Genomic DNA, 24776 nt, shown 5'->3' with positions numbered 1-24776 from the left:
GCCCACACAGCCCCGTCACTTTTGGCCTCCAAGTCATAACAGCATCTGCTGTCCTTTATCCTTTGCTCACCCCAGGGCATGTTGTAAGTGAAGCCGCCACTGATGGACCTGCTGCTTACAGACATCTTCCTCCTTGCTCTTTGGAGTCTGCCTTGCCATCACTCACTACGTCCTACAATCCATCGGTCCACTTCAACCCATGGCAGAGGATAAAACTGGGGCAGGACAGAGGGAAGGTGGTGAAAGGCCTCACGGTGTCTGAGCTCTTGAATGTGTTGCCTTTCTGGTCAGATACTAAGCAGCAAACCAAACCCCACTTCACCTCCTGGTCCAGCCTGGGCATCTGGCCAGGCAGAAGCCTCATTTCCATTGCTTCTCATTATCCCCTCCTCTGAGAGACAGCGGAGATGTGTGTGTGGGGTGGTGTTGGTTTTTCGAGACAGGGTCTCTCTGTGTAGCCTTGGCTGTCCTGGACTCACTTTGTAGACCAGGCTGGCCTCGAACTCGCAGCGATCTGCCTGCCTCTGCCTTCCGAGTGCTGGGTGGAGACAGCAGAGATGGAAGAAGCTGTTGGACTGAAGTTTAACATTTCCTCAGAATGTTTACAAGAAAGGAAAGGCCAGGGCAGAGCTACAGGCCACCTGCCTCTCTAGGTCTCAAGAACTTGGGCCATCCACTTCTCTGCCATAGATGCCATGTTTATTTATTTATTTTTCTTTTTTCTTTTTGGTTTTTCAAGACAGGGTTTCTCTATGATATCATCCTGGACTCGCTTTGTAGACCAGGCTGGCCTCGCACTCACAGCGATCCACCTGTCTCTACCCTCCGAAGCATTTTTTTAAAAGATTTATTTTATTTATTGCATATGAGTGCTTTACAGAAGAGGACAGCAGATCTCATTATAGATGGTTGTGAGCCACCATGTGGTTGCTGAGAATTGAACTCAGGACCTCTTAAAGAGCAAGTGACGCTCTTAACCACTGAGCCATCTCTCCAGCCCTGAAGCATGTTTAAAAGAAAAGACAAGATTGTTCATGTTTGGACCCACGCTCATTTATTTTGACAAGGCAATATAGTCACATGATTCAAAATTCAGGATGCCCAGGAAGTACCCAGTACCCAATTCCCTAAACGAATGCAGAGATAAGCCGGGTGTTGGTGGGACACACCTTTAACCCCACCACTTGGGAGGCAGAGACAGGTGGATCGCTGAGAGTTCGAGGCCAGCCTGGTCTACAAAGTGAGTACAGGACAGCCAAGGCTACACAGAGAAACCCTGTCTCGAAAAACCAAAAAAAGAATGCAGAGATAAACAAACATGCACTTATATCCTCCTCATTTTTAGTTTTTATGTTGTCTTTAAAGAAGTCTCTTTTTTCATTTTTTTTGGGGGGTTGGCTTGGTTGTTTTGTTTTGTTTTGTGAGGCAGGGTCTCCCTGTATCACCCTTGATGCCCTGGAATTCACTCTGTAGACCAGGCTAACCTTGAGCTCAGAGATCTACCTACCTCTACCTCCCAAGTGCTGGGATTAAAGTCATATGTCACCACACTGGACTGAACTATTTTTTATTGATGGGTATGGGTCTGTGTGGTGTATGTGCGTGAGTGCAGGTGGCCATGGAGAGGGCATTGGATCTCCTGGAGTTGGAGCTAGAGGTAGCTGTAAGCTCCTAATAAGGGTGCTGGGAATTGAACTTGGGTCCCTGCAAGACAGTGCACACACTTAGCTACTGAGCCATCTCTCCAGCACCATCCTTTCATCGAGAACAGTGCTGAGAACCGAACCCAAGACCTTGCATATGACGGGCAAGCGTCCTATCCCTGAGCTGTGCCTCAGGTACTCTGTCAACCACCAAGTCCACCAACCACCAAGTTTCTAGCCCATGGTTTTGTGGGATAAAGGTCTCACCATGTAGTTTAGTCAGGCCCCTAGCACGGAATCTGGGATTTCAGCTGTGCACCATCACATCCCTTTACATTCTCCTCCCTTTAACAACACAAACGGGGAGTGAAGTATACACATTTCCGCATGCCCTTTCCTCTGGAAGATTACCTGCTATTGACATGTAACAGCTTTCAGTTTAGTTGGATTGCACTGTAAAGCTGTGTCACAACGGGGCAGGCCAGTCGGCTAGGGAATGACAAAGTCTTTAGTTTTCTGTCACTTGGTGTTTCTTTGTACCATCCTCTCTGTCTAGATCTCAGCAAAGACAAACCGGTCTTTAGCCCACTCGGGCTCATTTGCATGCCTGCTTCTGATTGGGCAGAGCTCGTGTTGGGTGGGTGGGGGGCAGGGCTTTCTGTTTCTCACCTTTGATGTGCACACGTGGTTCCTACCCTAACCCACTGTCCCAAACTAGCTACTGCAGGGCACAGCGCAGTGGAATCAAATAACCATTCATCATCATCATCATAGCATCCCAAAGCCGCCTGCTGTCTCCATGCTGTCTTCCTGCAGAGTGCGCAAAGCAGGGGCCATAGCTGGGGCAACTCCTATTCCTGATCCGTGCCAAACACTAGGAGACAGACAAGCCTGCTCCTCTTCAGTGAGACCTTGTATCGCATCTTGGAGACTTCTCCTGATTCAGGTCCAGGAGAAGGGGCTGCAGTTGAGAAACGAGGGCGGAGGGAAGACGTAGAGCATCCCTTTTGGATTGAATGGGAAATCCTAGTATGTAAGAGCAAGCAGGAACTCCGGGAGGTGCAGGGGGCGGGGCCGGGGGGGGGAGGGGAGACGAAAGAGGCTTAAGTGAAAAGGAATGCGGATGAGGAATCCCTTCCAGGTCATCTGTAGATGAGATCCTACTTTGGGGTCTCTAGAGGGTTATCCTCATTGCAGGGTCCTCAAAACTACTATGAAAAAATTTTAATGGAAGTAGGAAGGGAAAAAAGAACCATCTTGAAAAACAAACAAACAAAACCCAGAGCCATTATTCCTGGCTCCTGGCAAGGCTGTTCTCCCGAGGCGGGAACTCAGTCCAGCCATGACCGACAAAGCCCGGTGTCCCTGTGTGCCAGAAATCATGGGCTCAGGATGCGCCAGCCGGGGGAAGAGAGAAGGGGGGGGGGGGGGAGGAAAGGAGCAGAACAGAGAGGGGACATCAGAGATGTGGGGACAGAAGAGGGAACCAGATTGCCCTGTGCGCTGCTCAGCTGCTGCTCCGCTCCCCAGCCCTTGGCTAAACTGTCCATCCAGGGGGACGCTTAGTGGTGAGCAAAGCCCCCATGGGAGAAGGCAGGGAGGTCAGGGGTACAGGTGGCAGCCTGGGACAGGCAAGCCAGGGGGTTGACCTCACAGGCCCTGGCATCCTGGTCCTCCCGGAAATAGATGGAATCGGCAGAGTAGAAGGAGGGGTCCTCATCAAAGAAATTGTAGGGTCGGAGGAAGAAACCCACGCCATTTGCCACAGTCACCGTGTTGGGAACATCTTCTGCATGTGGGATGTGCAAAAACCCAGCTGTCACCCAGGCTACCAAGTCCTAGCAGGAGAGAAGAGAGGACGGTGAGGTTGGCTAGATGCATCTTTCCTACACAGTGGCCTTTCAGGGCAGACGCTATTCCTGAACCCATAGATGTTGACTCTTTGGTTTTTGTTTGTTTGTTTGTTTGTTTGTTTTTCGAGACAGGGTTTCTCTATATAGCCTTGGCTGTCCTGGACTTGCTCTGTAGACCAGGCTGGCCTCAAACTCACAGCAATCCACCTGCCTCTGCCTCCCGCGTGCTGGGATTAAAAGGTGTGCGCCACCACGCCCAGGGCCAATGTTGAATCTTTTTAAAACGGTGTCTCCTTCAGCTGTCCCAGAAGTCTAAGCATAAAAAGCTCATCTCGTGTAGGGAGGAGCAACTGCTGCCTCCCTGAGGCTGCCTCGCACCTCGGTCTCTGATGTGTCCCATCACAGTGCCTTTGGCCTTCCCACCCCAGAGGGTGATCACTGTAGGCGACGCCAGCTTTCCTTTCCTAATTCTCCAAGAGTCCCCTGAGTGTAACCCAGGGAAGAACTGTGGGACAGTTCCGGACTTGGAAAGCAGCAGCAGTTTGACAAGGAGAATACACTCATCAAGGCAGGGATGGGAAGTCATGGTTGGTAGCTTTCTCTGCTAATTCCCAGCCTTCTGTGAGTCCTCAGGGTCTGGAAAGGGGTTCCGTCTACAAAGCTGAGGCTTTTAGGCCTTTAGGCCTTAAGGTCATCATTGTTTATACAAGACTTCTCAGCCCTAGGGTAGCTCTAGAGCAGTGGTTCTCAACCTGTGGGTCGTGACCTCCCCCACCCACCCCCCAACCCACCCCCCACCCCCCAACCCCCCCCATGGGGAGGTGGGACAGCAGGGCTTGCATGCCAGATCTCCTGCACATTATATATTTACATTAAAATTCATAACAGTAGCACAATTATGGCTATGAAGTAGCAACGAAAATAATTTTATGTTTGGGGCTGGGGCATCACAACAGGAGGAACTGTATCAAAGGGCCACAGCGTTAGGAAGGTTGAGGACCTCTGCTCTAAAGTAAACGATCACATCCACTAAAGTGCAAAAGGCAAGGAGTTACCTCCCGCTCTGTGTGTGTGTGTGTCGGGGGGGGGGGGGGTTCAGACGGTTTCCAGGGACCCGTGTATGAGGTAATGAAGCTCATCCTTGTACCCCATCGCTGGGGTACACACCTTCATCCCACCATCAGCTCACCTCTCCAGCAATGGTCTCATTGTTGATGAAGTCCGTGAAGTCCACAGTGGGGGTCCACGGGTCATTCTGGTTGAAGATGCTCGAGCTACTAGGCTCCTCCTCCTTTCTCTGGGTCACGGCCAAGCGGTACCTAGGAGGGCACTGGTTAGGTCTCCACGGCCTCTAAGCCCATCATTATGCCTGTTATGATGGATACAAGCCTAGCTTCCGTCAGAGAATTCCTGTCACCACACTAGAGGATCATGTCACACCTCTGCCATTTCACAGTACTACCCACCCTCACCCACCCCGTCAACAGAAAAGAGTTCTCTGACTCTGGCTTTGGTTCCAAGGATTTAAAAAGGACGCCACTACCCCTTCCCCCTGTGCACAGAGACAGGCAATGTCTGAAACAGTGTGACTGTTCCCAGGTCTCCCTCCTCTGCCCCTGCTCCATCCCAGTGCTCACCTCCCCACCCCACCCCTCCCCTCCCCCACCCCTCCCCCACCCCTCCCCTCCCCCACCCCTCCCCCACCACTCACCTCCCCCAGCTGAAGGCTTTCTCTATGGAGCTTTTCTGGGGCAGGGGCTCCCCAGGAAAGCTGAATATCTGGATGCGGTAGCCTCGCTTATGACCCCACTTGTTGCTGTGGTTACTAGCCAGGTACAGGTAGCGTGGGGTGGCACCACCCACGGGGAAGGCAGCCTCTTCTTCTGTCTCCAGCAGCTTCCGAGTCACCTGCAGCCTCTGTATCTGGTACTCAGGATGCCAAGGTACATTGGTGGGGACAAAGGTCATGTCCTCGGCCCAGGCCCAGTTCTTCGTCCCTGTGTAAAGCGTGTGAGGGCTCATTCAACCACTCTGGCTATTTCTGCATCTCCCTGACTTCAGAATGGGGACTAAAGACCAGTTCAGGACTGACTGGCTTCTTTGCTTCCTTCCCTGTCCCAAGCTTTCCCTAATTTTTCAGACAAAACTATTAACCTTAGATCCGGGCGTGGTGGCGCATTGGGAGGCAGAGGCAGGCGGATCACTGTGAGTTCGAGGCCAGCCTGGTCTCCAAAGTGAGTCCAGGATGGCCAAGGCTACACAGAGAAACCCTGTCTCAAAAAACAAAACAAAACAAAACAAAACAAAAAACTATTAACCTTGTCTTGAGGCTGGTGAGGTAGAGGTGGGGGGGGGGGCTGGAGGGGAGGGGGGGGAGGAAGAGTGGACTAACAGGGACAGAGGGTAATGCTGTGACCTACTGAGAGTTCTGAGATATTTCATAATCAAAATAGGAAAAAAAAATCAGATGATGACTCAGTGTAGGAATTAAAAAAGAGAAAGATGATCTTCAGAAAAACATGGAGCCTTGGCTGTCTCTGTGACCACAAACTCCAGGAGCAGTCTGGGACTCTCCACAGCATCCCATATACCCCTGCACTAAAGCAAATGGTGCCCAGAAAGAGATGAAAAATCAGAGAAAAGCCGGGCAGTGATGGCACACGCCTTTAATCCCAGCACTCGGGAGGCAGAGGCAGGTGGATTGCTGTGAGTTTGAGGCCAGCCTGGTCTACAAAGTGAGTCTAGGAGAGAAACCCTGTCTCAAAAAACAAACAAACAAACAAACAAACAAACAAAGAACCCAAAAAGAAAGAAAGAAAAATCAGAGAGAAGGAGGGCCTCTCTCCCAAAGAAATGCAGAGTGGCAGTTGTTCTAGCTCGCATGCACAGAGACTCAGCCAAGCCAACTTCCGGTGGGTGCCGCAGCAGCAGCACCACAGGCCGGACAGAGCTGAGTTGGAAAGCAAACAGCTGCTTGTTTGAACAGAGGCTTATGTAAGCTCAAGGGACCCTGTGAAACCAGAGCTTGCCTTCTTCCTGAGGTTAGCCATTTCCCAAGACTCCCTAATGAGGTTGCGCACGTAGAATCTGGCAGCTTTGCACCCAGCTAGGAAGCTAAGATAAAACAAAACCAAAAAACAAAACAAAACAAAAAAACCCAAACCAAACCAAAACACCCCAACAGCCCCTTCTTTCCCACCCAGCCCAACGGGAAGCATAAAACCCCAAATCTTTACTTCCTGAGTAGCCTACACAAAACCCAAAGCAGGGACCACACTCCCCACCGGGAGGGCCCCATCTCCCTCCAAACGACTAACCTGCCACATCCAGGTCCACTTTGAAGTGAGCATTGTGGGTGTGCACCGTGCCCAGTGTGTGCTCCCTAACTTGGTTCCCAAACTTCTCACCAGCACCGAAGAAGAACGCTGAGCTGATGTAGCCGGTGGCGTGGAATTTGACTTCTATGGCCCCGTTGGGGTGGAAGACCGTGTCCCACACATAGTCATAATTGAGCAAGGTTGACACGGATCTGACCACCAGCACCGTCTCAACAACACCCCCAAAATAGTAGGAGTAGAAATCTGAGTGGTGTCGCCGTAGTGGGAGGCCCTGGTTCTGTTCAAACACACAAAACGCATCACGTAGTGTCTTGGGGGCCTGAGATTCCTGAAGGAAATGCCAGTCCACATAGGTGGCAAGGTAAGGGCAGTCCACCCCACGGGTCAGGGGGGTAGAGTACTTGCCAATGCCAAAGTTACCATCCATATAGCAGGTCAGCATTGCGGCTGCGGTGTTGCCACCATACAGGGCTATGGCCTCCTGGACACTGATTTCATAGGCCACCCTCTCCCCTTGAAAGCGGATATCAAAGACTCTTGGACCCGTGAAAGCTCCAAGGCCAAAAGTAAAAGTCCACAATGAGGAGGTCACTCGGCTCCCCTGGACACTGAAGCGGGGTCCCTGGGGATGAAACTGCAGAGGAGGTGCTGGACCTGGTGGCACTGAAGATTTTAGGGACCAGGACCCACCTGTGCCATTGTTTGGGATTAATATCACATTCACCAGGCTGGCCTCAAACCGGTCCTCCAGCTGAGCCAGACTCTCATAGTAGCGGCCTTGATAGAACACCTTCTGGATGGTCCACAGGGCAGGATCCAGGGCCTTGTGATCTACCAGCAGCTCTAAGCCAATGGGGTGTAGGTAAAACCCAGCCCCTGAGAGGTTGTAATACAAGACAAACCAGGTGGCCCGGTCCCCTGATTGCAAGCCACGGGGGGCTGTGGTCATTGCTACCAAGTTATGGTCCTGTTTTTTGTAGAAGCAACAGTGATGGAGGAGTCCAGAAGCCTTGGGCAGTTCTCTGTGGAAGATCATCTGGTCGATATCTTGATATTCTCTGGCCAGCACAGGACGCCGATAATAAGGCACGGGACCACCGTGACGCTCCACAGTCACATCCCGCATGTAGGAGGGGTGAGGCAGGGGCCCCACCACCAGCTCACTCACATTGGGCTGAGGTTGTGCACCAAAGAAGATGATGGCCAGGGCCTCCCGGGCCGGTGGGGGTGCCCCTCTGTCCAGGTGGGCCAGGGCTGCAGCCTTGGCAGGCAGCTGCAGCTCCACTGAGAAGACACAGTTGTCCGAGGGTCGAGCCTGGGCTGCATCCACCAGCCCTGGCCCCAGGTGCTTGGTCAGAAAGCTCATCACAGCTGACAGCTCCTCGGGGGTCAGGTCTGCAAACAGCTGGCTCTGGCCAGGGTGTGTCCAGGGCTGGGCACTAGGAAGAACGGAGGGGCAGTGGGGAGATTGGCTCGGTCCACCCCCATCTCCGCTCCTGCCAGCTAGCAAGACACAAACCAAGGCAAAGATGGTGATAACAGCCAGCACAAGAAGCACCAGGGTGGTCTTCTGGGTCATTGTTCCTTGAAGACTTGACAGGCTTCTACCAGAAGCGGACTCCTCTCCGGCTGGCTGTGGAGCTGAGGGTGGGGAGGAGGAGGGAGGCTGGAGCCAGGGCTTGGGAGGCGGGTCTGAGCTGGCTGCAGTGATATACACAGACCTTACATGGCTTTATCCTCCAGCTTCCAAATCAGACTGCTCTCTGGGTCAGGGTTGGGCTTGGGGAGCTGGGGTTGCGGGAAGAGGAGGAGTCCAGTCTGTGCTTGGAAACCCACTGCTAGCAAGGAGCTGGGTCTGCCCTACAGCCCTGTGCCCCTCAGACCAAGTTCTTGCCCAGTTCCCACCGTTCAAGGGACAGATGCTTTCTTTGCTTTCTCTGTGAAGTGCTCTTTTGCCAAAGAAACCCACTTCCATCCAGCCTCTTTCCCAAGAAACATTCCTTGGCCAAGTCTACCTACCCCCAAGCCCCATAGATCTTTCTGTTGATTTCCTTGGCCACAGTCCTTAATATTCTCCTGGGAGCTCTACATGCCTTAAAAAGCCAAATAGAATAAACTCAAGTAAAAATTTTGCAAACCATTTTATTATTGATTACACGTAACAACCACCACTATTAGATACACACATATAAGAGAAGCCTGGTAATATGTGAACACCAATGAGTTTTGATAGTTTGTGGGGTTTTGTTTTTCTGTTTTTGGTATTCTGAAATACCATTTTTCATAAGTTACCGTTCCAATAACTAGCAGGAGGAGCCAGGGTTAGCGGCACACGTCTTTAATCCCAGCAGTCTGGAGGCAGATCTCTGTGAGTTGAAGCCAGCCTTGTCTACACACCAAGTTCCAGGACAGCCAGGTCTACATAGAGAGACCCTGTCTCAAATACAAACACACACAAACAAGCAACATAGCATAAAACAAAAAGCAACAGGAAGCAAGAATCCACCCACAAGGAGATGGACACCCAGGACGCTTTCTAAGGACCAGAGAGTGGGAACCTGGGGCCCAGGTGCTAAACCCACAGGGGACAGAACAGAGGAGGTGTGTGCATCTTGTCTTCCACCCCTGGGTGTCACCACATCCTCAGGCCTATAAACCTTCATAGGAAAATGAGGGCAAGTTGGGGACACAGGCTGCCAGCTGCGGGGTGCAGGCCACAGGGTTGACACTGCAGAGCCCGGCATCCTGGTCCCTCTCAAAGTAGATGCTGCCAGGAGAGAAGATAGAGGGATCTTCATCAAAGAAATTGTAGGGGCGGAGCAAGAAGCCCACTCTATTCCCCACAGTCACTGTGTTGGGGATGTCCTCAGCATGAGGGATGTGCAGGAAACTGGCTGTCACCCAAGCCACCAGATCCTGTAGGAGGAGGGAAGAGTTGGAGGCCTTTGGAGACAAAAAATCACCTGCTAGCGGCAATTTCCCAACCTCCGGCCTCAGCATAGGTTCTGCCTCTGCCAGCCATAGTCCTGCCCAGACACCCAGTGACCTATGTGAGGAGCAGGGCAGGGTGCCACTGTTGTGACTAATTCCTCTAGTAGAGATGCCTTTTATTGGACAGAGACTGGACAGCCAAGATGCCAGGAAAAGGGAAGGCTTCCTCCACCATCTGTAAGCCACCAACCTCTCCTAAGAGGGTTTCATTGTTGATAAAGTCAGCAAAGGCCATAGTTGGGGTCCGCATGTCATTCTGGTAATAGATGCTGCTGCTGTGGGGCTCCTCCTCCTTCCTCTGGGTCACCACAAGCTGGTATCTGACCAGGAATTGTAGGTAGTGTTGGAAAAATCAAAGAGCTTTACCTGCTTGAAACCCGTTGGGATCAGACTCTGAGACCATTTCCCAACCCGTATCTACTGGAATCTGAAGGCAGGTCCAGGATCTGTGAGTGCTGCTGGGGGCCGAGTCCTTCCCTCACCCCCATGCCCAGGGCCTCCTCACCTCCCCCAGCTGAGAGCCCTCTCCACGTCGCTCTCCACAGGTACATGAACGCCAAAAGGACTATGGATCTGGATTCGGTATCCACGCTGGTGACCCCAGGCATTGGTCTGGTTGGTAGCCAGGTAAAGGTATCGAGGAAGGGGGCTCCCCCAGGGAAATGCAGCCAGGTCCTCCCTGCTCAGGACCTGCCTGGTCAGCTGGGGGCGCTGTAGCTGATACTCAGGGTTCCACGGGGCGGTTACAGGCTTAAACACAGTATCTTCAGCTACCACCCAGTTTTTCACACCTGTCAGGGTGAGGAAAAGGTGAGTTCCACACCAAGTGAGGTTGTCTGGATAGAATCCTTGGTCTCCTCTTTGATGCCTATAGCACTGGCCTGACCAAAGACATCAGAGTACCCTGGGCTGGGAGCCATGGGCACAGGCAAGTGCTAGCCTAGCTTTTTCCAACCTGCCATTTCAACAGGATAACCATTAGTCATGTGTGGCTATATAATATTACAAATTCAGTTCTTCGGTCCCACTGGCTATATTTAAAGAGCTCAATATTGCTAGGTATAGTCATACATAACTAATCCAGCACCTGGGAGGCAGAGGCAGAAGGTGACTGCAGTCAAGGCCAGATTGATCTACATAGCAAGCTCTAAGATAATCAGTGAGACCACACCTTAAAATAAATAAAGAGAGCCCGGAGTGGTGGCGCATGCCTGTAATCCCAGCACTCGGGAGGCAGAGGCAGGTGGATCTCTGTGAGTTCGAGGCCAGCCTGGTCTACAAAGTGAGTCCAGGACAGCCAAGGCTAACGCAGAGAGACCTTGTCTCAAAAAACCAAAAATAAATAAATAAATAAATAGAGTCCAAAGCCATACAGTGAAACCCAGCCTCAAACAAACTGGCAGTCACATATGGCGAGATACAAAATGTTTCTGCCCTCAGAGGCTCTTTTAGCATCGAGACCTTAGCACAGTTTGTTTCTGGTTCCCACTTCCTAACTCTTTACAGCAGATATAATTAATGCTGTTTTGGGATTATGCTCAATATGTGGGAAAGCACCTGCTGACTGAAACACTCCTGTGACTATGAAAGGCTAGTCTCGAAGTGACCTGGAAACCCAATCGCCTTCCACGGTCCCTGTACCCTCCTCCCAGCTGTAGGATCCCACTCCCTTCCCACAGAGGACACTTAAGATTCACAGCTTTCCACACCCAGGAGCCTCTTAAACCCTACTGCACCCCAATCCTGCCTCACCCAACACAGTACTTGACCACTTTTTTGACCGTCAGGACATCGGGTTCCCTTAAAGGTGACTATGATGCACACACTACTGGTAGCAGGCTTTTTTTTTTTTTTTTTTTTTTTTTAGTTTTTAGAGACAGGGTTTCTCTGTGTAGCCTTGGCTGTCCTGGACTTGCTTTCTAGACCAGGCTGGCCTCGAACTTCCAGTGATCCGCCTGCCTCTGCCTCCCGAGTGCTGGCACTAAAGGTGTGCGCCACCATGCCTGGCTCAGTATTGGGCTTTTTAATGGCCAAAGATGTTGAAGAGAATTTTCCAGTTGGAGAGTCACGGTCCAAGTGTGTCAGACTAGAATCTATTGCCATGGTGTCATCTTGGCCCTCCTACCCACCTCCACTCCTCACCAAGGCCCCACAAGCACAAGTATAGTGTGCAAGGCACACATGCCAGGGCTTCACACTCAAGACGTATGCTTAAGAAGTCACACTTGAACAGCCATTTCCTGTCCTACCTCCCCTTCCTTCCTTAGTTTCCCTAAGTGTAATGGAGGTCTGTCTGGTGGATTTCGCTTCTTTCTGGGTCTGTGTTTATGCTTTTATGAGTTTGTTTTCTGTCCTCTATAGCACCTGCCAGGAGCAGCAAGCTGTCCATACTTGCAGCCAGGCTTGCCGTAATGGTCGACAGTTCATAGTGATGACAGAATAGGGTGGCCTTCCCCACACCATCTAAGGGGCACTCACTGCACTGCTGCCCCAACCCTGATACCCTCCCTCCCCAAGTACAACACACAACATCCCTACCCTACTGAAAGCTCTTCAGCCAGACTTCTGGCTACCACACCCTCCCCACCCACCCTTAGCTCAAGTAGCAAGTGCCTCGCTCGAGCCCCATCCAATGTCCACAGGGTCAATTCACACCCCTAGAGAGTCCCTCAAGGTTAAGGCAGTCAGGTACAGCCATTACATTTAAACTAACTTCACAACTGCAAATCTGGGGGCAGGGGGAGTAGGTGGAAGGGGGGTCAGAGGGTGGGAGCCGGGCAGAAGAGACCCCTTTTACCAGCTGAGTGCAGATGCATTCAGACAATGTTCCTTCCCTTCTCACAGGCAGAGGAGTCGGAATGGCTTCTGTACCTTTCAGAGATCACACCTTGATTTGGGGGCTTCCTGCCCTGTGCCCCATTCTTAACCTTCAAGCCTCAACCCAGGAACTCACCTGCCACATCCAGGTCCAGTTTGAAGTGGAAAGCGTGTGTGTGCAATGCTCCCAGCACTCTTTCTCCCACACGGTTCCCAAAGAGGAGGCCCTCAGCTCCTCCACCCAGGAAAGCCGTGTTGATGTAGCCTGTGGCATGGACGCGTCCTTCAAGGGCCCCATTTGGGTACAACACAAAGTCCCAAATGTAATCGTAGTTGCCCACTGAGGACACTGACCTGACCACAAGGCCTGAGCTGGCCAAACCACCATAAAAATGATCACCGACGTAATTGTGGTGCCTCCGAAGGGGGAGCCCCTGGGCTTCCTCAAATATGCACACAGCCCCTGGGAGCAGCCGGACTGAACCAGTGCCCATGAGTACATGGATGTCCACCATTGTGGCTTGATAGGGGCAGTCCACCCCGCGGACCAGGGCTCTGCTGTTTTTGCCAAGCCCATAGCTGCTGTCCAAGTATCGGGTCATCATTGTCTTAGGGGAATCAGCACCATAAACTGTCAGGCACTCCTGGACACTAACTTCATAAGCCACGCGCTCACCCTTGAACCGAATATCAAAAATTCTTAAGCCGCTGAACACCCCGTGGCCAAAGGTAAACGCCCAGAGGGGAGAGACCACTGAGTTTCCCTGTACGTCATACTGGGGACCCTGGGGTGAGAGCTGCAGAGGGGGCAGAGGGTCAGGAGTCACTCGAGACCTCAGGGAGGAAGCCCCACCAGGCTTGGGTAGAGGAACCTGAACCACTTCTAGGTGGCCAGCCTTAAACTCCCGTTCTAACTGCGCCAAGTCTGCATAGTAGAGGCCAAGGTAGAAGACCTGCTGGACCGCCCAGTGGGCAGGGTCCAAGGCTCTGTGGTCCAGCAGTAGCTCCAGCCCCACAGGGTGAAGGAATATTCCGAGACCTGAGATGTTATGGTAGAGGGCTATCCAAGTAGACCGATCCCCTGAATGGAAGCCACTAGCAGTAGCATACATAGGTGTCAAGGTGGAGCCATTGTAGCTCACGACAGAAGCCAGAAAGGTGGGTGCCTTAGGTAGCTCCACCTCTTTCAAGTACCTCCATATCTGAACAAACTCGGCTCCCAGCACAGGACGCCGAAAATAAGGCACGGGACCACCGTGACGCTCCACAGTCACATCCCGCATGTAGGAGGGGTGAGGCAGGGGCCCCACCACCAGCTCACTCACATTGGGCTGAGGTTGTGCACCAAAGAAGATGATGGCCAGGGCCTCCCGGGCCGGTGGGGGCGCCCCTCTGTCCAGGTGGGCCAGGGCTGCAGCCTTGGCAGGCAGCTGCAGCTCCACTGAGAAGACACAGTTGTCCGAGGGTCGAGCCTGGGCTGCATCCACCAGCCCTGGCCCCAGGTGCTTGGTCAGAAAGCTCATCACAGCTGTCAGCTCCTCGGGGGTCAGGTCTGCAAACAGCTGGCTCTGGCCAGGGTGTGTCCAGGGATGAATTCTGGGAGGTATGGAGGAGCATCGAGGAGCCTGGCTGGAACTGCCTTGCCTGGCCAGCAAGGCATAGGCCAGAGCAAAGACAGTAACCAGAGATAGCACCACACACAGCAGCAGCACCTTGCGGTTCATGGTGGACGCCGAGCTACATCAGTCCTAACAGCAGCTGTTTTCCATTTCTGACATCAAGGCAGCCTTATATTCAGGATGATGGAGAGGAACGGCCTAAACTCCACCCTGGGGGCTGGACAGTAAATTTCCAATCTTGCTTTATGTAATTCTGTTCCAATTTTCTGCTCTGTGGTTTGGCTTAAGACATTACTTACACATGCATAGCTTGTCCCTGTCCCTAAACTGACTGCTAATGCTGACTTCTGTCATTTACACCAGATGAGCAGGGATGAAGTAACAATGCTAAACTAACCTGTAACCTACAATAGTTCTGAGAAGGCAAGTCTGATGCACAATCCCTTCCTTGCTACACACAAGTACTAACAAAACACCTCTTGGCAGAATTACACCCCAATCAACAGTCCCTGGACCCACTGGCCAAATCAGCACTGAGCACTCAGCTCTACCTGGGACCTAATGCAGTGAGAGCCTGACTGGAGGTTCAGGCCTTCCTCTAACCAGTAAGAAAAGACTGCCTGAGTTTCTCAGCTTTGTGTTCAGACTTGTGCAATGACTCTATCTAAGTTGTATAGCCTTAAAGGAGCTACTTATCCTCAGTTCCTTGCCTATAAAGGCACAGCAGACATGGTCACTTACGTCTATAATACCAGCCCTCAAGAGGATCGTGAAGTCAAGGCCAGCTAGGCTACATAGTGAGTTATAGGTCAATGCAGGTGACACCCTGCCTTAAAAAGATAAGCATGGCTGGGCAGTGGTGGCACATGCCTTTAATCCCAGCACTTAGGAGGCAGAGGCAAGTGGATCTCTGAGTTCAAGGCCAGCCTGGTCTACAGAGCTAGTTCCAGGATAGCCAGGGCTAGAGAAACCCTGTCTTAAAAGACAAATAAGCTGGATATGGTGGCACATGCCTGTAATCCCAGCAACCGGGAGGCAATGGCATGCAGATCTCTGTGAGTTCGAGGCCAGCCTGGTTACACTATGAAACCAGTCTTGAAAAAACAAACAAACAAGCAAAAGATGAATAACTCCATAGGCAGGCAGAGCTGCTAGCTAGTGGCTCTAAGCTCTGGGACAGAACAGAGTAGACGTCTCTCTACTACAGACAGTGAGAGTCTCTCTGGAAACTAGAGGCCTACTTGCCAGGAGGGAACTAATGATGCTTTATTTCAGAGGGATATGAGCTTCCTCTGAGCCCTCTAAGTCATTTTAAATCGAGATCAGGAGGCCCCTCAAAAAAGTTACACTAGCATTATGTAGCGATGCAAGTGTGTATGGAGAGAAAGGACAGCTGGACAGGGAGGTTGAGCCTGGGTAGCCCTCCCCACATGGAACCACAGCAGCCTCTGCTGGCGGCTCGTGGGTATCACCAGGGAAGGACCAGGGACCTGGTGGTCAGCCAGGCAGGCAGCTTTCACATTCACCTTCAACACAAGCAGGAACCACCTCCTCCCCGCTGGTGGTGCTGAGCTTCACTCTTGCCACCAGGAAGAGAAAAGCAACAGCTCAACTAGCAAATGTGCACACAACAGGCTGGCCAGTGTCTGTAAGGGTGGGTGTCTGAGTGCTCACATGTGACCATTATGTCCTTTAGTCACCAGAATACGGCACCAGGGTCTGCAGCTTTAGAAAGAGGTCAAAGTACCTGTATTTTTAATAATTTCTTGACATGGTAAAAGAATTTTACATTACAATCCAAGGGTGGAAGGTGAGGAGGAGCAGTGGAACAATCCAACGAAAAGGGAAACTGAGAAACACACGGGAGGCAGGAAGGGGTTTAACAGGAAGGGTCTGAGGGGTGGGAGGAGCACTGCCCAACTAAAATGCAATTGGTTTGTTACTGAGCACTATTCATGGGAAGGGAGCATCCTGACTCCTTTTCTAGAATACTGGGAGTGAAAATGATGCATCCCAGGTGGAAATGATTGAAATCGGAAGACAGCGAGGAATCAAAGTCAAAGAGACACTGAGAGTCACTGGCAGGCTAACTGCAGAGATCAACTCTCACTTTTAGCTGGGGCTGACAGGGTTAACACAAAAGCTGTAGGAAGTGACCTCTGGAAGATTCAAGAGAGGAGGCAACTCTTCTATGGTTTGACCTTCGCAGCATATTTACACACGCACGAACACACACATGTGCACGTGTCTATGTGCACACACATATACACATGAATTACTGCTTTCCCTGGAAGCACAATACTATAAATACGAGAAATATTTCCCAAAGGGAAAGCACAGCAAGGAGCAACGGCCTCTGGACCTCACAGCCGCTCTTGCCCTACCCAGTGCACAAGCTGGCCTGGGAGAAGGGCAAGCGGGGGCCAGAGGACCAGCTTTTGCATAACACCAGAAAGAACCTGAGTCACAGAGCGAAGGCCCTCACAAGCCCTCTGCGGCTCGGCTCTTGGTTCTCCTTCAACTTACCCTGGCACCAACGGCTACATTATCAGAAGAGGGTGGCCTGGGACTTTTGCCTGGGTGGATGGCTAAGACAACTATCACCTGCTGAGGTGTTGTGTGTAACAGGTGCTGAGGGGTGGTGTGCAGGAAGGAAGGCTATGTTCTATAATGGAGCAGGAAGCATGTATACATGTCTTTATGCGTGTGTACATGCGCACACGTGTGTGTGAAAAAACCCCAGTGATAAAAACATCCAAAGGAGCTCTAAGGACACAGCTGAAGGCCTAAGGTGCCCTCGTCACAGCCAGACCCAACTGGGACGAATGTAGGTGGAAAGCCCGAGGCATCACCAGGGCAGCTGTGGTAGGGAGGACCCAAGGTCCCACAGAAGCAAGAGACACTAGCCTTGTGACAGGAAGAGATGTCCCTTCCACCTCCACTTCCCCAGTTCCTAAAAGACACCTAACACTTTCCTTATAGTTCCTCCAGCTTTTAACCAACTAATCATTAAAAGGAAGAAAACACAAAACTTAAAACAGGGAAGGAGAGAGAGAAGGGAAGAAAAAACAAAAAACCTCACAATTATTCTTGTGCCAATATCTTGCACAAACCTGGAATTCTCCAGAAATTAGGACAGGCTGGGTGTGGGGTATTGGGGAAGGAGACAGAGGAGTTCCTGAGGCCTGAAAAAAGAGGTAAACACGTCACAGAACTACATGAGAGTTTCATTAGACTCTAACTAAAAACAGAGAGGTGTGATTACTATTTCCAGCCAGTTTCCCCATCACGATAGTCATGTAACAAACCAAGGCAATGTCGGTCTTGAGCCAGACTCACAGAGTCCCCTGGCCCTGGCCCTGGCCTCAGTACAGTGTCTCTGCATTGCTGCTCCGCGGCCGTTTGATCTTCTCAATATTTTTCAGGATCATGTCATGTAGAGTGACCTGGGACAGGAAAGAACAGGAAATCACTCATCTACTCAACCTCTGCCTCACCAAAAAAAAGAGAGAGAGAGAGAGAGAGAGAGAGAGAGAGAGAGAGAGAGAGAGCTGGTCCAAGCACCTGTTACCTCCCCCTGCTCTCTCATCTGAGACTACCTCCTGTCATCCGCAGCTGGCTCCAAGCACAGAGCGCATAGAGAAGGAACAGAAGAGACGGCTCAGCAGCTAGGAGCAGGAGCTGCTCCTGCAAAGGAGGACAACTGAGCTCCCAGCACCCATGCCAGGCAACCCACAGCCGTCACTAACTCCAGCTCCAGGAGATCTGACATTTGACACCCTCTTCCAGTAACCACAGGTACCTACAGTCTCGAATGTGCTCATACTGACACACCTAGACATTATTTAAAAATAATGAAACAAAGCCAGTTATAATGGCATACTTTTTATCCCAGCACCTGAGGCAGTGGAATTGTTGAGTCTGACACCAACAGAGTGAGCAAGACCCTGACTGAAAAACAATCAACCATCCATGTACGCTACCCCCACCTAGGTAGAAGAGACACAGCCAACTAGACTCCCTCAGTGATTTCATGGGCTCCACACCCAGCTGATGAGCAGCTTTTTATGTACCCTGGGCCAGCCTCAAATTCTGGATCCTTCTGCTCAATCTACTGAGTAGCTGAGACTATAGGCAGACACCACCATAGCTACTGTATTTGTCTTATCTTGAACCCGTTTTCAAAAAATTACTATAAAACTAAGAGAAGCCAGCACAGTTATGGGCAGGAACCGACTGTACTCACATACTGATTCCTCAGCTCTGAGATAATAAGCCGGAGGCTGATGTACTCTTTCTCATCAATCTCCGTGACGGTGCGGCGATAGTCTTCCTGTACGGGAGGAAGGCAAGGCTAGTCTTCCTAGGTCCAAATACCCACGGGAGCGCATTCCTGCTACCTCCCGATCCTGCCAGCCACCTCAGACCACAAAGCCCCCACTTACCACATGGGGATATTTAGCTATTTTAGAAACCAATTTGGCTCTTGTAATATAATATCTGGAAGGAGAGGGGGGAAAAAGAGAGAAGCAGCTGAAGAGGACCCTGAACATGCTCCCACCTCACCCACCAAGGCACCTGGGTCCGGCCGAGCAGCCCTACCTAGAAATCTGGTCCAGGTAAGATGCAGCTTCACTCTCCACAGTTCTTAGCTCTGCGACTGTCTCCTCCTGGGGGGGGGGGGCGGCAGCAAAGGTGAGCCAAGTGACTTCCACATCCCCCCACAACAACGCCAAAGGCCAAGGGACAAGACAAAGCAAGGGAAGGACCTCCCAGCTTGCAATGTGGTCACATTACCTGAATAGACACCCCGAAGTTGTTCCCATCTTCTATTCTGGGAATCAAAAGCTGTACCCACATTTTGACCTAGAGTATGAGAAAACAAAATACACGTCTTTCTGACTAAAGTCATGAGGTACATGATGCTTGCAGCTGGGAACAGATGACAGAAACAAAGAAGTAAGAGACGGCACCTCCCAGCCCACGCATCATTCCACGGTCAAGTGGAGCTTTCTGGGTCACGAGCCCCTGCCTCACCGTGTTACATTTCTCGATCAGCAGCCGAATCTCAGGCTTTACTTTCTCAATAATATCCACCAACTGCTGGTTGCTTTTCAGCATGCCATTGGGCATCACGAACACCTTGGTTCCTGGAAGACAAGTCAAGGACAGAAATTCAGGGCAGCGGAAAGTGAGAGCATCCTCCAGCTTCTTCTCCCTAGACCTAGAAGATATTACGGTGACCCTGCTCTCCCATAAAACTATTTTCTTTTCCTTTTTTTTTTTTTTTTTCTTGAGACAGGGTTACTCTGTGTAGCCCTTGCTGTCCTGGACTCCCTTTGTAGACCAGGCTGGCCTTGAACTCTCAAAGATCAACCTGCCTCTGCCTCCTGAGTGCTGGGATTAAAGGTATGTGCCACCATGCCCAGCCTGTAATAACCTTATCTGTCACAATTTTTTGTTTGTTTGTTTTGTTTTGTTTTGTTTTGTTTTTCAAGACAGGGTTTCTCTGTGTTAGCCTTGGCTGTTCTGGACTCAATTTGTAGATCAGGATGGCCTCAAACTCATCGATCCGCCTGCCTCTGCCTCCTGAATGCTGAGTTTAAAGGCGTGCACCACTAGGCCTGGCTTATCTCTCACAATTCTAAATGACTCCACTACCCTAAATGTATCAGGTACCAACCACTACTAAAGGGAGGAATGACAGAAATCTGGACTTCTGTGACAAATGTGAGGTATAGCTTCTGCCTCCATGCACCCTCCTTGGCATCCACACTAACAGACCCTCCTAATGTATAAGAAAACTCCTGAGTTTCTGAAACCAGATCCATCCATCCGGCATCCCAGGGATGTGAGTCAGCAGCTGATTGGGGGGCAGTGCTTACCTTGGAAGGCCTCTTCACACTCATCCAATCTGCGTTTCTTGTAAGTGGGCTAAGGGTATGAAGAAGCAGGAATTAGCTGGCACTCAACACCACATGCCCACAAGATACTGTACGAATAAGATTAATTCCTTTCTGGACCCCGTACTTATCTTATTAATTTCTGCATGTATATCTTTTAAAAGAGGTCGTCATAACAAATTAGATGTAATCTGAATAGATTACTTAAAAAAAAAGTTAAGACCAAAAAAAAGAGGTTGTCACGGGCTGGGCAGGCAGAGGCAGGCAGATTGCTGTGAGTTCAAGTCCATCCTGGTCTACAAAGTGAGTCTAGGACAGCGAAGGCTACACAGAGAAACCCTGTCTAGGAAAAACAAACAAACAACAAAAAAAGAGGTTGTCACACAGAAACTTATTCTAGTTAGAAAGGCCAAGTTTATAACAAATAGAACACTTATTCTTTTTGGTTTTTCAAGACAGGGTTTCTCCGTGTAGTCGTGGCTGTCCTCGAACTCACAGGGATCCACCTGCCTCTGCCTCCCAGTGCTGGGATTAAAGGCATGTGCCACCACTGCCCAGCTAGAAGACATTTTTTTAAATGGCAGCGCAATGAGCTAATAGTGTAGCTCAGCAGGTAGAGGCACCTCCTGCCAAGCCTGACAACCCAGCTCTGATCCCTGGGACCAGCATGGCAGGAGAAAGGAGCTGGGACGCCTCCTACCCACCCACTAAATAAAGTCTTTGCTTTTTGAAACAGTGGAGGATAGGAGAAGCTCGATTTTTTAAAAACAGGAAGGAAAAAAAAAACAGGAAGAAAGCAATCAAGGCAGGAAGAGGATAATTGAAAAAGTATGCATGAATAAAATAAAGACAGAGCTGGGCGTGGTGGTGCATGCCTTTAATCCCAGCACTGGGGAGGCAGAGGCAGGCGAATCTCTGTGAATTTGAGACCAGCCTGGTCTACAAAGCAAGTCTAGCTCAGACAGCCAAAACTACACAGAGAAACCCTGTCTTAAAAAACAAAACAAAAATAAATAAAGGCAATATTCATTTAGTAAACTCAGAATACTACCTTCTATATGGAGGAATGTTGGGAGCTCAAGATATAGACAATTGAGACGGTTCCTTCACTGCAGATTTATTTTGTTTTGAAAAGAGGATCCCAGGATGTGCCCCAGGTAGCCTTCAACTCACTATGTATCCTAGGCTGGTCTTGAACTCACAATTCTCCTTCCTCAGGCAAACTGAGTGCTGAGCCACCACACTCAGCTTACTTAATTATAATTAAGATAGTTCTGAAAACTAGGATGGAGGTAGAGCATTTACATAGCATGCACAAGACCCTAGGCTTGACCTGTAGGACAGGGAAAAAAAACCCAGAACCAGCAAGCCACAGGAATCTGTGGTGCTACAACACAGTGGAGACATGGACCTAATAGTGTCAGTGCTAGCTAGCATGGTGGCTCACACCTTCCACCCCAGCATTCAGGCAGCAGAGGCAGGCAGTGTGAGGCCAACCTGGTCTAGTCTACATAGGGAGTTCCAGGCTAGCCTGGGCTACATAGTGAGATCCCCTTCTCAAAAACAAAACAGTGCAGATTCTAAAGAGGTACAGGAAAGGCAGGGACTGCAGCTATGCAGCAAGAACAGCTCCTCTTTCCATCCTAAGACACAACACACTGAACAGAAAAGTCTTATTTGAATCCATGTGGAAAGCCAGGTGGCTGGAGGAGCCTGTGGCTAGCTTAGAACTAATTCAAACTCAGGCCAACACCGAGAGCGGTACTGACATACTCACCTTGCTAAAAATGAAACTAAAGGTCCAAAAAAGTCATATACTGGAGCTACCACGCCTAAAACAGAACCCCAGGCCCCACAAGCACATCCCATATCCTCCGTCTGGCCCCAAGCTTACCGAGAGATAAAACACTAAGAACACAAACTTAAATGCAAGAAACTCACACCATCCAGTCCGTCGTGGCTATTGGTGAGGAGAATGGGGTCGGGGACGGGAAGATTCATGTCTGAGTGGATCTGAGTCAGGTCATGGATATTTAGGATTGGCTCCTGAAAGAGAGACGTTCATGCCAAAACAGTATTAGTGTTAAGTTTAAAAAAGAAGTGAAAAGCAGAAAGAAAAGGGAAAGGAGAGAGAGCGGTCATTCTTGTGAAAGAAACAAGAGTGCTCTATAGTATACAGCAGGACAGAATTAACATACAGGCTGCGCCATTTGTCACAAAGACAGGGACCAGAGAATTAATTTAAAGAAACGAAAGTGTCTCTCACCTTCAAAAAACTATCAAGTTCTAATAACTTCTTTGGGAAAAAATTTGCCACCAAGTCTTCTGCCTAGACAGACAAAATACACCTGAATTAACAAACAGGGGATGGTCACATCCTGCGGATCTCTCTTTTGGGTAAACACCCAGTTTTTAACCAACACCCCCTTTCTCCTTTGCAACACTCACCTCACTTGTGATCCGCTCCCTGAAAGAATCAACCTAAAATTAACAAAGAGATCGATTCAATACCTAGTGACACAAGGGTACGGCTGGGGACCCTAAATCCAGCTGTTTCTCCTTTACCTTGAAGTTATAATGAGAAGATGAGAGGCCCCCAGACTGCAAATACTTTATTTTTTTGAGGATCCATTTCTCCATCTCAGGAGAGGATGCTGGGGTTGAAGGCCAGCACCTTCCTGCCCCCCTCCCCTCCCTTTGTCCCTCCCTCACTCCGGTTGTCTGAAACCCTCTGAATTTGATAAACAGACAAAAGCCAGACTGGAAGACGTGAGCTCACAAACGTGCCAACTCCCACCCAGACTTGGCCTATCTTACGCAGTAGGCCAACCTGCAAGGGCAGGGTCAGTGGCAGCGTCCGGGGGCGGGGACGTTGCTGGGCCGGGGGCGGGGGGGGGGGCACCTTCCACCTGTCACTAGCCTAAAGCACTGAGTCTAACACGTGTCCGCGGTGGAGTCCCTCGGGCGCCCCATCACTAGAAGCAGAGTAGAAAGCCACCTTATACCGTCCTCTCCAATGCCGTCTCCAGGGGTGGGGGGCTGGGTTGAGCCGGGCGGAAGCTCGGAGCTGGTGTCCCCAGGGAGACAAAGACGACTTGGGGAGTGGGGGAAGCAGGTCCCACAGCCGGGGGTTCAAAGGGAGGGGATGAGGAGGCCGCTGCTGTGCCGCTACCTTAAGCTTCACTTCCTGATCCACCTTCAGCAACGAGGCCATGGCCGGGCCGGGCCGTGTCCGCTCCGCTGGGTGCCGGAGGTGCTGTGGGCTCCGGGGAGGGCGCCGGAGGGGCCTGAGGAATCTCCGCTGCCCTCGGGACCCGGCCGCCCTCGCTGGCTTGCTCACCGCTTTCTCGTTCCCTCCCTCCGTGCCGGCCGGCCACCCGCCCGCCTGCCGCCTGCTGCCTGCTTAGCTCTCTCGCTCGCCCTCCCGGCTTTCGCCGCTCACGCCGGAAGTTACGTCACAGCTAATCGCCGGTACTCAGGCAAGGATGTGCACGTGCCCTACGCTGCCGCTCTTATGCTCGGCCCTACAGGTTCCTGGATGGACTCTTGGAGCTCCGGCCCCTCTGCCCAGTGGTCGTAAGCCTGAGTCAAGGATGCTGAGACCCAAGCCTCCCAGGGGCTCAAAAGTGACGTGTCCTATTGTCCCGGAACTCAACTTCATGTGGGACCGCATGTATCGCTGCTGCTGGAAGAGTGGGCGTCGCGTCCTAGTGACGTCGCTGGAGAAGCCCGCGGCCCGGGTCCCTAGTTGAAGGTTCCGGGCTTCGGACTCCAGACTCCAGCCTCCCATCCCTTTCTCCCTCCAGCTAGACCAAACAGATGTCAAGTTCCATTGCACCAGCTTCTCCTAGTACAGTTATCATAAACGTGCAGACTTTAGATAGCAAATACTTAAGGGGCAAATTCACGTCCCAGAAGGGATAGTGGCTTATCTAAGACAACACATTGTTTCCAGTGACTTCACCAGAATCAAATCTTCCCAGTTCTAGAAGAAAACGCTTACCATTTTCCTAATGGAAGTGTGAGACAGCATCTCTTCTTTTATTTGGTGTATCTTTTAGTATGGGTTTTTCAATACAGTAAGATGGAGTAGGGGTCTGTGCTAGATCCCAGAGACTAGAAATGGGTGTGTCACGTATGTAGGGTAAAGTCTTCTAGCACGTGTGCGCGTGCACACACACACACACACACACATTAAGTAACTTTAGCCACGTTTGATCCAATTTATATTATAATGCAGCCAGTCCCTTGTGCGCGCGCGCGCGCACACACACACACACACACACACACACACACACACACACACACACACACACAGAATAAATGATTTTAAAAGCCTGCACTACAGAGTTAGACCTTATATAAAACGTAACAAACGGAAACTGATAAAATGTAACACCCTCTATGGAACTCCTCTATGGAATATAACAGCTCTGGGAGACAGAAAGTGAATAATCCACTTAAAGTTTCTACTTGTCAGGGCTGGGGAGATGGCTCAGAGGTTAAGAGCACTGTCTGCTCCTCCGGAGGTCCTGAGTTCAATTCCCAGCAACCACATGGTGGCTCACAACCATGTAGGATAAGATCTGGTGCCCTCTTCTGGTGTGTAGGG

The 24776-nt window shown here is 50.8% G+C and overlaps 3 protein-coding genes across 4 annotated transcripts; all 3 read right to left on the bottom strand.

The window, feature by feature from the left end:
- Positions 1-1037: 1037 nt before the first annotated feature.
- Positions 1038-8618, bottom strand: AOC3 (amine oxidase copper containing 3). Its single transcript, XM_084748745.1, has 4 exons — positions 6814-8618; positions 5208-5493; positions 4686-4815; positions 1038-3481 (listed from the first exon to the last, which is right to left on the bottom strand). Exons 1-4 carry the CDS (start codon positions 8411-8413, stop codon positions 3206-3208), a joined length of 2292 nt encoding a protein of 763 aa, XP_084604871.1. The 5' UTR covers positions 8414-8618; the 3' UTR covers positions 1038-3205.
- Positions 8619-8956: 338 nt separating this feature from the next.
- On the bottom strand, positions 8957-15855 carry AOC2 (amine oxidase copper containing 2). The gene is made up of 4 exons (XM_084748307.1): positions 12779-15855; positions 10331-10616; positions 10016-10145; positions 8957-9750 (listed from the first exon to the last, which is right to left on the bottom strand). Exons 1-4 carry the CDS (start codon positions 14364-14366, stop codon positions 9484-9486), a joined length of 2271 nt encoding a protein of 756 aa, XP_084604433.1. The 5' UTR covers positions 14367-15855; the 3' UTR covers positions 8957-9483.
- A 126-nt stretch (positions 15856-15981) lies between these two features.
- Positions 15982-23815, bottom strand: PSME3 (proteasome activator subunit 3). 2 transcript variants are annotated; one of them, XM_084748309.1, is made up of 11 exons: positions 23337-23815; positions 22613-22645; positions 22431-22493; positions 22106-22210; positions 20147-20195; positions 19299-19411; positions 19059-19127; positions 18864-18931; positions 18707-18761; positions 18508-18594; positions 15982-17707 (listed from the first exon to the last, which is right to left on the bottom strand). In XM_084748309.1, exons 1-11 carry the CDS (start codon positions 23376-23378, stop codon positions 17627-17629), a joined length of 765 nt encoding a protein of 254 aa, XP_084604435.1. In that variant the 5' UTR covers positions 23379-23815; the 3' UTR covers positions 15982-17626. The 2 variants fall into 2 exon arrangements, with proteins under 2 accessions (XP_084604435.1, XP_084604434.1); XM_084748308.1 differs by lacking the exon at positions 23337-23815 and adding an exon at positions 22730-22832.
- Positions 23816-24776: the final 961 nt, after the last annotated feature.

This window comes from Acomys minous (assembly GCF_964271855.1).
Source record: "Acomys minous genome assembly, chromosome: 12".
NCBI classification, from domain to species: Eukaryota; Metazoa; Chordata; class Mammalia; order Rodentia; family Muridae; genus Acomys; species Acomys minous.
The sequence above is the reverse complement of the archived record's forward strand: the minus strand, read 5'-3'. Positions and strand labels throughout refer to the sequence as shown.

Excerpts from the sequence above, each read along its gene's own strand:
- AOC3 (XM_084748745.1), bottom strand. The coding sequence starts at position 8,413 with ATGACCCAGAAGACCACCCTGGTGCTTCTTGTGCTGGCTGTTATCACC. Across the intron at positions 5,494-6,813 it reads AGTGGACCTGGATGTGGCAG|GGACGAAGAACTGGGCCTGG; the intron begins GTTAGTCGTTTG and ends CGCTTTACACAG. Across the intron at positions 4,816-5,207 it reads AAAGCCTTCAGCTGGGGGAG|GTACCGCTTGGCCGTGACCC; the intron begins GTGAGTGGTGGG and ends GTGCCCTCCTAG.
- AOC2 (XM_084748307.1), bottom strand. The coding sequence starts at position 14,366 with ATGAACCGCAAGGTGCTGCTGCTGTGTGTGGTGCTATCTCTGGTTACT. Across the intron at positions 10,617-12,778 it reads ACTGGACCTGGATGTGGCAG|GTGTGAAAAACTGGGTGGTA; the intron begins GTGAGTTCCTGG and ends TCACCCTGACAG. Across the intron at positions 10,146-10,330 it reads AGGGCTCTCAGCTGGGGGAG|ATACCAGCTTGTGGTGACCC; the intron begins GTGAGGAGGCCC and ends ATTCCTGGTCAG.
- PSME3 (XM_084748308.1), bottom strand. The coding sequence starts at position 22,804 with ATGGAGAAATGGATCCTCAAAAAAATAAAGTATTTGCAGTCTGGGGGC. Across the intron at positions 22,211-22,430 it reads AACTTGATAGTTTTTTGAAG|GAGCCAATCCTAAATATCCA; the intron begins GTGAGAGACACT and ends TCTCTCTTTCAG. Across the intron at positions 18,932-19,058 it reads ACTTCGGGGTGTCTATTCAG|GAGGAGACAGTCGCAGAGCT; the intron begins GTAATGTGACCA and ends CCCCCCCCCCAG.